We start from the raw sequence: 14,952 nt of genomic DNA, 5'->3' as shown, positions 1-14,952 counted from the left end.
AAACTTTCCCCGGCAGCCTGCGCCCGCCCTCCCTCCCCGCCTTTTTTTTATTTTTGGGGCGGGGGGGAAAGGAAAAAAATCCGTGCTCGCTCCGTGCGGCGGGGCCGGGGAGGCGGGCAGCCTGCCTCCCTCCTCCCCCCCCAGCCCCGGCTCGCCCGCCCGCAGGAGCCTCGTTGAGGCTCCCGCATTGCACCGCCGGGCCGTGCCGGGCCGTGCCGGGCCGGGCTGTGCTGTGCCGGGCTCGGGGCTCGGCGCTGCCCCCCCGCGCCCCCGCTATGAGCGCCGGTGAGGCCAAGGAGTACCTGGCCCGCAGGGAGATCCCGCAGCTCTTCGAGGTGAGGCGGGGCAGCGGGGAGGCAGCCGGGGGGGCTCAGGGGGATGCTCCGCACCGGGACCCCTTTAGGGGAGCGGGCTGAAGGGGGCTAGAAGGACGGGGCAGCCGGCCCGGGGGGTGCCGTTGTCCCCTTTTCATCTGCCTTGGGAGGGAGCGAACTTGGGGGGCCGCAGGGCAGGGGGACCCCAGTCCGCTGCCGCCCTGCCCAGGAATTCAGGCGGCCGGCAGCTTGAGGGGTGTCTCGGGCTTTTCCTCGGGCTGGGGGATTTTTTTTTCTTAAAAAAAAAAAGCAAAACGCACAACTGTTCAGAGAGGTTTTGTTTGGCTTCCTACAAGTTACCTGCTGCTAATGGCTGGTAATTACTTCTTCCCTGTGCAATGTGGATTTTTTTTCTTTCTTTCTTTTTTTTTTTTTTTTTTTTTTTTTTTTTTTTAAGAATCAGCCATCCTTGCCACTCTATAAAACACACACACACACGCATTTTCCCTGGTCTGTTCTGAAGCAAGACATTTTTCTACGTGTGTTTGAAAATTACAGGGCACAGCCCATGCTAATGTTTTACTAGCACATCTAAAATGTGAATGGTTTAGCAAGAGATGCAGATAAAACTGTTTTTCTCTACAGGCGTAAGGCTCGTGCTGGAAATTTTAAAAAATGGTGCACATCTGCAAAAATATCTGCCTAGTTGCTGTGGTCAGTTAAGTAATATCATAAGAACCTAGATGCATATAAATGATACACTGTTTTATAAACACAAATCTATGTAAGTAACAATTATTGTATAAACTGTAGATAATGACAAATAACTGAGCAAAGCCTCAATCAGAGCTCTTTATGACTAGTATCAACTACAACCCTCCATGTATTTGCACACAAATTAGGGAAAGCACAAAGGAAGAGAAATCACCCAGACACATGTATTGTTAAGAGTAGGTTGGATGCAGTTGTCTCGTGGAGAGGTGAGATGATGACCTATGTATCACTTTGTCAAGGAAAATCAATTCCCATGCGTCAGAGGAGGGCCTGGCATTCCTTCTTCCACACACCCCATAACGCTCATTGGCAGAATGAGTGTAGAATTAATACTGGAGACAGGGATTTTCTAATGGCTAGGAATTTCTGCTCAGCTAAATCTGGAAGTGCCTGTGGACTTCGGGTTTGGCTTTTTTTTCCAATGCTATTTGAGCATTTCTCGTGATTTTTAGGTGTTTTTTTTTTTTTTTTTTTTTCATTATTTGTGAAAGTGTTGGCTCAACAATACAGATAAAATACCTGTCTTTAAGGAAAAGATACATTTCAGTATTTTAGTAGGCTACACTGTGTGTGCAACTTTTGGGGCTTATCTAGCTCATATATGTGCATACATCTGCCAGTGGTAGGTCTTGTTATTCTGATGCAAGCAGACAAGAATAAAGACATAGCCACAAGCACCCTTGTTCTGAACCATTTTTGTGACACCAGCAAGTTCAAATCTTGTTATTTTGCAGGCCTTGCTCTCATGCTTGAATAGGAGAGTCTGAGAATACAAGGAACACAGGATTTCTCTGTATGGTCAAAAATTCAAAATAGAAGAGCTCATTTTTTCCTGCCATCTATCATTGTGGTGTGTATGTCCGATTTTACATTGCAGAGTCTGTTGAATGGATTAATGTGTTACAAACCTGATGACCCCATTGAATATTTGGAAAGCTGCTTGCAGAAGGTGAAAGAGCTTGGAGGGGCAGAAAAAGTGAAATGGGACACTTTTGTCAGCCCAGAAAAGAAGACTCTGCCTCCACTCAATGGAGGACAATCCAGGAGATCTTTTTTCAGAAATGGTAAGCAATTAAGTATGAACACACTTACATTTGCTGTACTGTGGAAGATTTTACATCCTCTACTGAGCTATTTTTTACTCACTTTCATAGCAGATCAAGCCTCATTCTGATCTTCCTTTGGCGAAGGATTAAGTATTCTGTTTGCTTGGGTTCTTGCATTTGGTTTTCTCTCCTCCCATATTGGATTCTGTGCAAGAGAGAAAGTTGTGATCATTTTGCAACCTGATGAAGGATGTTTGCTGTGTAAATATTTAACACATTAGTGGAGAGATTTCTTGTATCCTACTTAAAATACTTGTAAAGATAGGGGCAAAGCTGACAATACATTTGGCTTATATTTTTAGTTGGTCCTTATGGGTGTGTATGGGTGGGAAGTTAGTATACATAGTAACTTCCTTAGATTTATGCTGTTCCTTCTTTTTTATTGGAGCTATATGCAAATTTACTTAATACGATGGAAATGATAAATTCTTAGAAAAAGGTGTTTCTCATAAAACCTAAGCAAATGTCATACCAATACCTGTAATTATTTTATTTGTAATGTTAACGAGGAATAATGAGCTTATCTTTCAGTTTCCATAGTTATTCTTCCTTGCCATCCAGCAGTTCATTAAACTAATTAGCAAGAATACCACTCTATCTCTATGTACAACATGTATCACCAGAGGAGTTCTGCTTAACAGTACAGGCTGTCTGCACAATACCAGGTTTTTCTTCTCACAGGCTACTGCCAAACTCTGGGTGCCATGAGCAGATTTTCACAGCAAAGCTGAAGTGCTTATAAATTTAAAGAAACACCCAAGAGAACTGACTCCTAATGGTTCCAATTTAATAAATCAGCTAAATAGAGGCGAGGAATAATTAATACAGTAATAGTGAGCACACTGTAAAATTAGGATATATTATATATTTTATTACAGAAAAGCTAGTCTTTATGCCTTTTACTTATTACATTTATTTAAATCTGTATAAAGAATAGGTTTTCAGCTTTCTATATATTTCCACAATTCCCAGTTTGTCTTACTGTTTTACAGTGATGCCTGACAATTCCAACTTCCCATACCGACGGTATGACCGACTCCCTCCAATCCATCAGTTTTCTATAGAGAGTGACACTGACCTTTCTGAAACTGCTGAGCTAATCGAGGAGTATGATGTGTTTGATCCTGCAAGACCTCGACCAAAAATTATCCTTGTCATAGGTATGAAAGCAGACTCAATTTGACAAGATTTTATGTGTTACTTCATCTAGTATTTGGTACTGCAAATACATTGGATGCTTGTAGGTGTTTAAATGCATTTTTTTGTCTACCTTAGCAAGTTGTGCAGCCCAATTAGTGTATCAGAAAGTGAAATTGTTAGTGCTGAGGACACAACATCCCAAGTGTTAGCATTTTAGTGGAGTTGGAGGGAGCATCTGCAGTCACATTCTGTAGCTTGAATCCCCATTGGTGGTTGGAGTGCTCACACTTTTGGAGCACGTCTACCAGTACAATTTAACGTGAAGTGAACCCAGCTCACCGATTTCATGACTGGTCTACCATGTGAACCAAAGTGCTCTTCCAAAGGGTCCTCTGGATCTGAACTGAAACACTTAAGGTAGACGTACCCAAAGCTGCTCACAAAAAAAAAAAAAAAAAAAAAAAAAAAAAAAAAAAAAAAGGATATTTGAAAATATTGGATAAGCCCACTCAAAAAGGTGATAGGGAGCAGTTGTCCTCTGTATTCAGAACCTTGAAAACAGATCAGTACATCAGTACATCTGGGGTGAACATATACTCTCACTTGTAATTAATCCCTAGATCTATTTGGTGAGTGAATCTTGTGCCATCTTCAGGGAGAATGAGCCATCAGTTATCATTAGTTAATTGTGCTCTCTCCCCAGGTTACCTCTAGTGTGCTGTTTAGTGTACTTTCTAAGCAACTCATCTTTTCCAGCCTTGGACCAGCATTCTGTTTATCAAGAGACAGCTGCAGTTTAAGGCTAAATCAATGCTTTCTTCTTTTTCTGAATTTTGATTGTTATCTGGGATGGTTGTCTTTCCAGATTCTACGTTGAGGCTTAATGCCTGATTCTCTGCACTGTTTCAATAGTTACGACAGAGGTGTCAGGTGACAAGAATCACTTTTTTTTTTTTTCCTATAAAGTCTTATTTATTTTAGAGAGAGAGATTTTCTCCATAACAGAGAATATGTAGTATAGTTAAAAAAAAAAACAGAAATGTCTTCTCTGTGCTATACAGTGGGATCTCTAAGAACAGCGTGTGCTCTGCAAACAGGAGTTCTCAGAAATGTGATATTAATATATTAAAAACAGAAAAACAATCATTTTTCTAGATATTTGTAGTATGCCAAAAGAATTGCTTAAGCATTTTAATTGTCTTAATCTTTTGCTTCTGAAGTACAATTCTCTTCATGCAAATCTTTCCGTGCACCATTGAACTATAAAGTTTGCATTAGATGGAGAAAGAACACATGCCTTTCTTTCATCTTAACTAATTAGCTAGCCTTCCTTTTCACAGAGGAGAAAAACTGGCTCCTTTTCAGTCACCACAGAAGCCTCTTATGCATTGAGATCTGTATTGCGGTAGAGTGATGAATCAAGATTTGATCTAGGTGAAAGAGAGATTGGCTTTCAGCTCTGGAACTGAGCGCAGGAGTATTTGACGTGAAATCCTTGAACACCAGCATATAATGAACAGAGCATGGATCTTACAAAGCTTTTCTTTTCCCCCATTTATACAGGGAACATTGTAAACATCCCACAAAAGCTATTTCAGGTTTATTTTACAACTGAGTTTCTCTGAATCTGTCTATTATAGTGTGATCTGATAGAAACACAAATCAATATAAAGCTTAACAGCTATAATCCAGTTTTGTATAATGTCAAGATAATTTCATCCAAATTCAACTTTCTATTGAGAAATCACATAAAAACATAGATGGGAAGTATAAAAGAGTAACTAATATACTACATTAAAGAGAGATAATGAAAAAAAGTGAACTATTAATTTCAAGAAACAAAAATTGTACACAAAAAATGTGTTGCATACTTTTCAGTTTGCATAAAGTGCCAGCTAAGCATTCAGTTAAGAAGGTAGATATGTCTAACTGGCCATAATTCACCATACTGCCTAACTAGGACAATACTAGCCCCATTCACTGTTGGAGACTGCAATGAACAGAAGTTAAAAAACTGTCTTCTGCTTCACATATTTCTGAACTTTAATAATACACTAGCCCAAGATCTCATTCATGCTTCCATAAAGGTTTTTACAACCTCCATGTTTTATGAAATATATCATTCATATAATGAACCAAGTAGCTTCAAGGCAAAAAGTAAGTCAAAAAGGTGGGTTTTTTGTTCTTTTTCTGTGTTTGCTGAGAAGTCTTCTGATGAAATGTAAAGCTGCAAAGTGAGTACGTGACTAGACTTTAGAAAGATCATATGGAATCTTCCAGGATGGCACACCTCTGAATCAATGGAAAATTAAGCTTCTAAGGCATTATAACAATAGAAAACTACATTGCATTTTAAAAATGTGCTTTCTAACATACTTCAAAAAATGCATTTTTACTATTTATACAGCCTGAATACAAGGATCTTATAAAATGAATTACCTCATGTCATTAGCTCCATTCTGCAGTATGTTTTTAAACTGCACTTAATGAAAAATATCCTTTTATAAGCAAAATATAAAGGATAGATCAAAGACCAAACTGTCAGTATTCAGATGATCCTTTTATTTTTTAAATCCAGTCCACAGCTAGATTTTAAAATCGCAGATATTTTCAGAAATCTTATTATTACACAAATTTAACTGGAATTTACAATTTAAGCAAAGCCAAAAGTTTGAACTTCCATTGAGAAAACTAAATTAAAACAACTGCTTTAGTAACATTTGGGGCACAAAAACCATCACTTAAAACACTTAGAAAACATAATTTTATATGCAATGAACATTCCTTAGTCTAGACATCTATGAAATACTTAAAATAATCATCATGCTCTTCCTGAATAATGTATAGTCTCAGAATAAGTGAAAAGAATGAAAAACAAAAGTGATTTGATTTTCCTTTCTAGTGAACAGTTTGGCAATATAATTTATCAGAGTCAAAAATGGATACAGAGTTCAATAAATTATAATGACTTGCTGTGGGATGTAGTTTTGTGCTACCACTTTTCTCTTCTTTTATTACCTAAATTCAGCATTAGATCATAAATGGATAATCCCAGCTTGCTATAAAGGGACATTTTTGGGATTGAGAAAAACACAATATATGAGAAGTTTATGAACATTAAAGGAAATATTTTCGCCTTTTTATGCTTGCAAATATAAATTGAATGAACAGAAGTGCCAATCTATGCCTTTTTTTTTTTTCTGCTTTTCTTTAATGGCAAAGAAAAGCTCTCATTTTCTTCTTCAGAAATGAAGTCTACTCCTTGATTTTAAAAAGTTTTACTGATATTTTTTTCAGCTATTTTAGGCTTTTGCAGAGACAGATGCTTTTTTTGAGAAACAGTTCTATTTTTCTGGCACCTTTTGTATCTTTACTGGAATGCATGCGCTATTTTCCTTGTTACCAAATTTTCTACCATTTCTAATTTTCTACATATGAGCTATATATATTTTGCATCTTTATTGTTTCTGGAATGCAAGATAGTTTGTTCCAAACTGGTCTTGCATCTCCAGGGAAATAAACTGAATTTTCATCCTTGAAAGGAAGTTTTATATCTGCAAGAATTAAGAACAGTGTTGGCTCCGGTAAGTTTTATAAACCCTTTGCTTTGAAGCATAGTCACAACCTACTGCTCCTTTTATCCGGTAGTACTATTGCCAATAAATAAAGCCACATAAATACACAGAAATAAATGTTACCTGTGTAAACACACACATATATTGCATAATACAAATTAAGTTATGCTCACTAGATTGCAATATGTGGCTTTGTGTATGTAGAAGGCTGCTTGTGGAAACCTTTAGACAGTGAGTCAACATTCTTGTATTTAGTAGTAATCATACTTTTACACCTGGCAAAATCTATTCCATGCACACCAGCAGCAATCATCTGGCAATTAGCAGCACCTCTTTGTGCTCTCGTTTTCATCTACTTAAGAAAAATTGCACTGGAAATCAATTACTGCAAACCCACTATCATCCCAGATTACCGAGAGCCTGTAATAAACCATAAATGACATATAATTATCTTGTTTGAACATTTATATCAGGTACATTTTTGATGTAGGAGTGAAACAGAACAAAAGGTTTGCTGAAATGTGTTTGTCGTGGGGAAGGCTGGGTGTGCCATCAGAGGGAAAGCCAAAGCAGAGTTGCTTTGTAGGCACTTGAGTGGAGGAGGTGATTCCTGGTATAACAGATGCTTGCAGATCTACAAAAGGGAAACATCCTTTATTCTAATGAAGAGAATAGCTGAAAAAAGTCCATCTAGGTCACCTAGAAGACTTAAAATTCAAGAATAGCTGTAAAGGCTAACACAATCTGCCAAAAGAAGAGACAAAGTTTGTGCCTTGTTAGGGACAAACAGCAAGTGAACTTGGTGAGGGGAAAGTATTTTTCTGTTGGAATCCTACTGTATAGAGATAAGACAGTTTTTCTTTCACATCTTTGCTTGTGTGTTTTATGAACATCGGCAATTTGAACATCGTCAAGTTGGATGTACAGATGCTTATATTTGTATTGTTTATATTATTTTAATATATTATTTTAACCTGGCTTGATTTAAGCATTATTTATTTAATTGGGTAATGATAAAGAATTCTCTACCCAAGGGTGTAACTAAACTGTAGGCTGGGTTAAGGCTTAAGGAATACTTCAACAATATCTACATTTCCCTGCACATCCTCTTCAAGTGGGTCCTGATCTGAGCTGCAAGGGCAAGGCAGAGAGTTACCAGGGTCAGGGGACCAGAAGAGCTGCTAGTGGCTGCTGGTTTTGCTGAAAGCTCTCTGGCATGTAATGCTGAATACAGGTTTGAACCTGGTTACACATAACCATGTAGGGAGAAATACTGTAAAGCTTATTCTGCCATCAAATCTGTATTAATTACATAAAAGCTACTTATGGGAATGATACAGATAACAAAGGAAAGAGTTGTATTATTACTAACAGGCAGGTCATTGTATCTATATTTGCTTTCACTGCACTGCTCTATTTTTTAAAGTTCACAGGAAATGTATACTATATTTTTAATAACACTCATTCTTTGTCTGTTGAAATAAAATTCCAACTAGTTAGTTTGGGAATTAATACCATAACATTTATTTTGTTTTTGCTTTGTTATGCTATCCAGTAAAACACACCTTTCTATACATAAATATTTATTCTATCAAAACCATTCCGTATTTTGACACACTGGATTCTAGTTCCTCTGTTCTTCACATCATAACATGTCCTCTTAGTTTAGACCTGTTCTGATTTTTTTATACATGTATTCTTGCTTCTGCTGAAGCCAACCTTCACTTCAGCATTCCCTACTATCTAGCGTGGCTGTTTTCTGTGATTTTGACACTAATTCCTGTGCTAAATTCCAGGGTCTCTGTATTCTTCAGGTTGTCCAGCAATCTGAATCCAACAAATTGCTTCTCTGTCAGATGCTTCAAGCATCAATATCGGAAGTATGCATGGTTCAATAAAAATCAATGTACCAAATCACTATGGAAACATCTCAGCTGATTATTTAATATTTTTCTGTATTTTAAAATTAGAAAACCTCAGAAACTCATGCAAACTCATTTAAGAGAAGATTGTATTCGTTCCATTTTGTGAATAGTCCATTGATTTCACTGGCTTATTTCACCAGGTGTGATTCTGTCATGAATAAACACTTCAGACAATTTGGCTCTCTCTACCTTTGGATTCAAAGAGTTCAAGAGGAGACCAGTTCACTTGTGTCTCCTTCTACTACAAATCAAGTAAACTCCCTTGCAGAAACAGCTTTAGAATGAAGTCAAGCCCAAAAGATTTTTTTATTTTTTTTTCACAAGTAGATTTGTATTCTTTTTTTACTTTTAAAAACTGTTACCTGTATAATCAGGTAAATGAGACCCATTTCTAATGAGCAGTAACAAGTCATGCAATGGCAAGAATTGTTCTGGTAATAGTTTGAAGATTGGTGCTGATAACAGAGATTTCACATATGACTGGGTACTTCAGGCAGTTTAATTTAATGTTTTGCTTATACTTAACAATAGGTGGCCCAGGAAGTGGTAAAGGAACACAGAGTTTGAAAATAGCAGAACGCTATGGATTTAACTACATATCAGTTGGTGAATTGTTAAGGAAGAAGATCCACAGCACAAGCAGCAATAGAAAATGGAGTCTAATTGCCAAAATAATTACCACAGGAGAACTGGCCCCTCAGGTACAGCAAAGTTAAGCCTATCCTGTGTTAATGTTTACTTTCTCAGGATTTGTACATGCTGTATTAATGTGTACCAACAAGAAAACCTTCTTTATAATCCTGAATAAATAACTTTTCTATGTGAAAGGAAACGACCATAACTGAGATCAAGCAGAGATTAATGCAGATTCCTGATGAAGAAGGTATAGTGATCGATGGATTTCCCAGAGACGTTGCCCAGGCAATCTCCTTTGAGGACCAAGTAAGAGTTTGGTTTTATTCTTATAACTACTTATATGTCTCTGTAACATCTAAGCTTCTTGAAATTAGCAGGCAGATTCCAAGAAAGATGCTATTTCTAACTGAGCATTGCTCTTTGAGTGTTTGCAAATACCTAATTACAGACTGACAAAAGGTTCTTCTTTTGGTTTATGTTATCGAGTGTGAAAACAGAGTATTTTGTAAAAAGGCGGTGTGATAACATAACCAATGATCCAAGTCTCCTATCTCAGTAATTAAAATCCTCTCAAGATGAAGAAGAAAATTAATGAAATCTAACAAGTAATATTTTTCATTTACTAGTTATTTAGAAAGGAGGAAAACATTATCCGCATCTATTTGTTCAATTTACTGTATATTAAGAGAAACGTACTTAAATCAAGTTTATAACAGTGCATTGAAAAAAATGAGAATAAAATGAAAGTTAAAATTGCCTGTTTTGCAAGGTTTTCTAAACCATAAATGCACTTTTTAGGTCATTTTGGTTATTATGAATTGCAGTTCTAAGATATAGTCAGCTAAAACTGTATTTCTGAGTTCTATTCAGATGTTGTTTTCCTGTGTATATTTTAAACTCGTCTAAAAATACATAATTTCAGTGGAAAAACAAACAGATTACATAATTTTCTTACCGAGTGCCGTTAACGTAATGGTTGTGGTCACAAGTAAAGGTTGCAGTTTCAGTGCTGAATTTTCAGAGCACCCTTCAAGCAGAGCATTTCAAAGTACTTCCCAATCGCTAGCATACTGCCGTTTTTGTACTTTGAAATCTAAGTGGCATTGCCGAGGCAGAAGTAACAAAAGCAAGCAACTAATAAGGTATTTCATTAATGTGCTTTTGTAAGGTATTCTGGGCAAAATTTAAAAGACCGAGTTGAGGAAATTAAAGGAAACAGACAAAATAGTTATTATAGAAAAGAGCCAATGACTGCCAGTTATATCTCCTTGTAATTAACAAAAGGGAAGATTAACTACTTTATAAATGAAACAGAGAGCAGGAATTTAGGCTTAATGGTCATTTCCTTGTCTCATTTTTATCTCTAGTATATTTTGTGATAGCATGACTTAAGAGCATTTCTTGGTTTCTAATTTTGCACTGATGTTGTGGTTGACGAAATAATGGGGGATGTAAGAATGTAAGAACTGACAGGAGCTAAATTATTAAATGCTTATAGTTAGCAGATTGTCCCTCTACAATGGAAAAATGGTTAAAAAACATTTGAGCACCCATCATAGGATCCATTACTAATCCAACTGAGAAGCAGAGATGAGGAGGTAGTAGAAGAATCTCTTGCAAAGCACACCGTGGAAGAGGAGAAAGATTAACACTATGTTTCATATATGGTTGAGCCCTCCCATTGCATCATTCAAATATGCTTTTCTAGTATTTCCAAATTTAATATGAAAGATTCCACTCTGCCAGTATGGTTAGCCCTTGTTCACTGTATAAAACTGCATGAAAAAAAGACTGATAGAAAGATGGATGATAGATATTCTGATTTGGGCTCCTTTTTAGTATGTTCCATGTCAAGGATGGTGTAGATTAGTCTTGCTTTTCTAGAGAAAAGAGAGAATGGATTTAGCCATTTTAGACTTGACTGTATTCTCAGTTTGTTCATTTTTAGGCTAATGGGATTTGCTAAATCTTCCTCCTCAATGCCTGGTTCTGCCTGAAAGATAGATGACTATTTGAGTCCCTCAAAAAAAAAAAAATTAAAAAATTGCACAGCACTTCATATAGGGCCACCTTTCAATCTTATCTGCTCTGAAATGAATATGGGGAGGGAAAGGAACCACAGAGGTTTTATAGGAGCACAGGAACGAAAATTTGTTCTGTCTAGGCTACCCCCCTCTTTCACCTATCCTTGCAGCTGACCTCTTATATGAGCATATCTAAGGCCATGGAAGTAAATGCAGAAAAAGGATGCATGTATTTCAATGTACAACACCTTTTTAATCCAGTATTTCATATTAGCTTTATATTTTACAGAAATAAAACGATTACTGTTTCTTTAAAATCCTGATTAGTAAACCATAATGCTATTTACATGATGATGTCTTGTAATAAGGCAAAGGAACTATCAGCAGATGTGGTACTTGTCTTCCCTCACAGGATGAGGCTGACAGTAATCCATGGCATGTCAGATTATTTACATTAAACATGCTAGTATTTCTGAGCAACACGGAGATCCCTCAATGGGAAATGCAATTGAGTTGTGGAGAATTCATTGATTAACTGTTGTGATAATTTGTGTAGGACTGCAATTAAAGATGCTGTGTTTGTTTTCCACAGTTTAGAAATGCTATAGCTTTTTTGCTAGCAGTGTGTAGAAGCCATTCATAATTTATAATGAGGAAGGTACAGAATTGGTCTCATTAGACAAAAGTGACAAGATGAAAAATAATTGACTGAAATTTTAGAAACGAAAATTTTGATTAAATAGTAAGACACTTTTTCTAATTAGAACTATTAAGCAATGGGACATCCTTCCGAAGAAAATAGTGAAATCTTACAAAATGCAAATAGTCAAATCCCTTTATTCAGTAATTAATAGGCCTTATTCATACAAAGACATCCCCTGTAGAGTACTGAAATGTGCTGATAAAAAGTTGTGAATAAAAATTGATTCTTATTATTGTTATCATCAGTTTTGATACAGACACATACTTTAAGACCTTTGCATGCTATGTACCTGAAAACAGCAGATGCATTTGTATGACACAAGCCATTTTAAAGGTTACATTTAGGGGAAGTGTCAAAAGATACACAGACAGATGAAGTAGGAGTTATTACTGATTTAACTTTTCCCTCATTGCATGATCCCTTTGCAGCTGATTGTTTTGGTTACAGGGGTTCCAAAATGAAATTGTATCCTTTAGAACAGTGATTTTACATTATTATTTGTTCTGTAAAGCAGCTAGAACACTTTTGGAATTTATGATGTACATTAAAATAATGATGGAAATTTGTATATAGTTAAACAGAGAAAGTTGGCCTTCTCAGTTCTTTCAGCCATATAGGAAATAGGAATAGGAAATTCCTCCCCTCCTCTCAGTGGGAGGAATGAGCAGCAGGGACAAGGGTGACTATTCACTTATTCTTTGTCATTTGAGTGTGTTGGGATGCGTATTCATTAGTAATCCTATGAAAGCTTGAAATAAGCAAAGAAGTATTCTTTTACAAGTATCGTTTTCCACTGTATAGCCTTTCTCCTTTGCCCTTGTTTACACAGACAGAAAAGATCTCCACAAATATATGCAACAATACCAAAAATAAATTGCAGGGGAGAATGTGAAGGACAAGTTATTGCACTGCATGGAACTAGAGCTGAGTAATACAAGATATTGAGAGAGTAGCTAAGGCTCAAACAGAGACATGAGCATAGGAGGTCTATAAACAAAGCAGGCTGCCAAAACCGAACATAATTATAATTCAAGAGAACACATCTGGTCTTTATTAATCATAAGTAGTTTATATTGTTATGTTACTTGTATGTTGTTCCATATATTTGTGGTCTAAGCCACGCCGTCTCCCCATTTTCCACCAATGCATGTTGTGGATAGTGGATGCTAAAGAACTGAAAGGTGAAGCATGAAGGGCATAACATCCAACTTGCTCCTGAGCACTATAATTCCTTGAACTCTATTTACCGAACTATTTTGTACATATTATTACATTGATTTCACTATTAAGAACTGGGCTGAGTTACTGTGAAGATAAACTAATTTATATTGGAAATGGCTCACCATATGAATAGTGAGCGGAAAAGGGGAAGGTCAGCTAAGGTGCGTGGTTTCTTCTGCAAGCACACACAGATTCTGACTGTACGGTGTCTGCAGGCATCTTTAACAGAAACTATTTATGCTCAAATGATTCCTTCAGTTTTATGGCTGACAGCTGTTATTGAGACCCGACATTATTTGAGCTTTCATCGTCTCTTTGGTTTCTGAAAAAGGTAAATGAAAACTTATATGTCTGAACTCTAGTTACAATACTTGTCCTATATAATATCTAGTACAGAAACACACAATTATAAAGAATTCTTGTTGAACTTCACTTGTAATTGCTCTTGGTACTACCAGCACATTTTTATCCCGTTAACTAATCCAGAAGCTAAACTTTTCTCTGGAAAAAAATGTTATTCTTAGATAAATGAGTCAAAGCGAACCAACTTATGCTAACATTCCCAAACATACGTATAGTTAAAAGATTATGATTCCTTTCTTATTATGTTGCCAGGCTCCCATTTGGCCAGTCAGTACTCCAAGTGTTGCTAGGCAGAACTGTATTAAAAACACATCGCATCCCAATGACTAAAGCGCCTAGGATAAACCAATGTTTCATTTGCAATACTCACAGAAACACAATATTTTTCTTCCTGCTCAGATCTAGAAACCAGAAGGAACAAACCCTGCTTTCAAGCAATAATGTCAGTAAGTGGATGAAAAGCACTTTACACATCTGAGGAATTTTACATTTGAATTAAAACATTATTTTTTCTATTTTATTGAGTTTTGTTAATATCACTGTTCCTATCATCCATATATTTCAAGCAGAAAAATAGTCTTAAGACTATCATCAGTGATGTTTTCAGATTTTCAGCAGTGTTTAGCAGCCAGCAGCAGCTCTGCCATACTTACACCAGTTTCATTTCTTAATGGTCAGTTACTCATTTTAGCCTGTGAGATCTCATAGCCATGAGTATTGGAGAAGTTAACCTAATTTTATGTGAAATTCTGATCTGAGTTGAAACCAAGCCTGTATCTTTTTTCTTTTAATTATACCTTTGAAGACTGAAGGATTTGGACTCGATGATCGTTGTGGGTCCCTTCCAACTCAAGATATTCTATGATTCTGTGAATATATAACATATAACTTCTCTCACTGAAAGTTTTGGATTCTTGTCAGATTTTAATTCTTGCCAGAATTTGAGTCTCCCGTTTGTTAATTCCAGAAAGCAGAATCAATACTGCCAACGTTTATGATAGTGGTACTGTTCATAAAAACTTAAAGTCACATGAAAACATAAAAGTCACACAATTATGAGAATCTCAGCTCTCGCTTTAAAACGAAGTTTCAAGTGCTCATGGTTATGAAGGAAAAAAAAAAAAAAGAAAACATGAATTTTAATGTCTTAGAAGCAAACAGAACTTACAGA

At 36.6% G+C, this 14,952-nt stretch overlaps 1 protein-coding gene across 1 annotated transcript in view; it reads left to right on the top strand.

Moving 5' to 3' along the window:
- Positions 1–202: 202 nt before the first annotated feature.
- The window catches only part of AK5 (adenylate kinase 5), a 93,543-nt gene continuing 78,793 nt past the window's right edge, over positions 203–14,952 (top strand). Inside the window, exons 1-5 of the mRNA XM_082765772.1 lie at positions 203–335; positions 1,966–2,152; positions 3,187–3,354; positions 9,366–9,535; positions 9,663–9,776. Coding sequence (XP_082621898.1) covers positions 276–335; positions 1,966–2,152; positions 3,187–3,354; positions 9,366–9,535; positions 9,663–9,776 — 699 coding nt within the window. The 5' untranslated portion in view covers positions 203–275. The remainder of the gene's footprint in view (positions 336–1,965; positions 2,153–3,186; positions 3,355–9,365; positions 9,536–9,662; positions 9,777–14,952) is intronic.

The sequence above is a fragment of the Aythya marila genome (assembly GCF_965140915.1).
Source record: "Aythya marila genome assembly, chromosome: 8".
Taxonomy (NCBI): Eukaryota; Metazoa; Chordata; class Aves; order Anseriformes; family Anatidae; genus Aythya; species Aythya marila.
The sequence above is the reverse complement of the archived record's forward strand: the minus strand, read 5'-3'. Positions and strand labels throughout refer to the sequence as shown.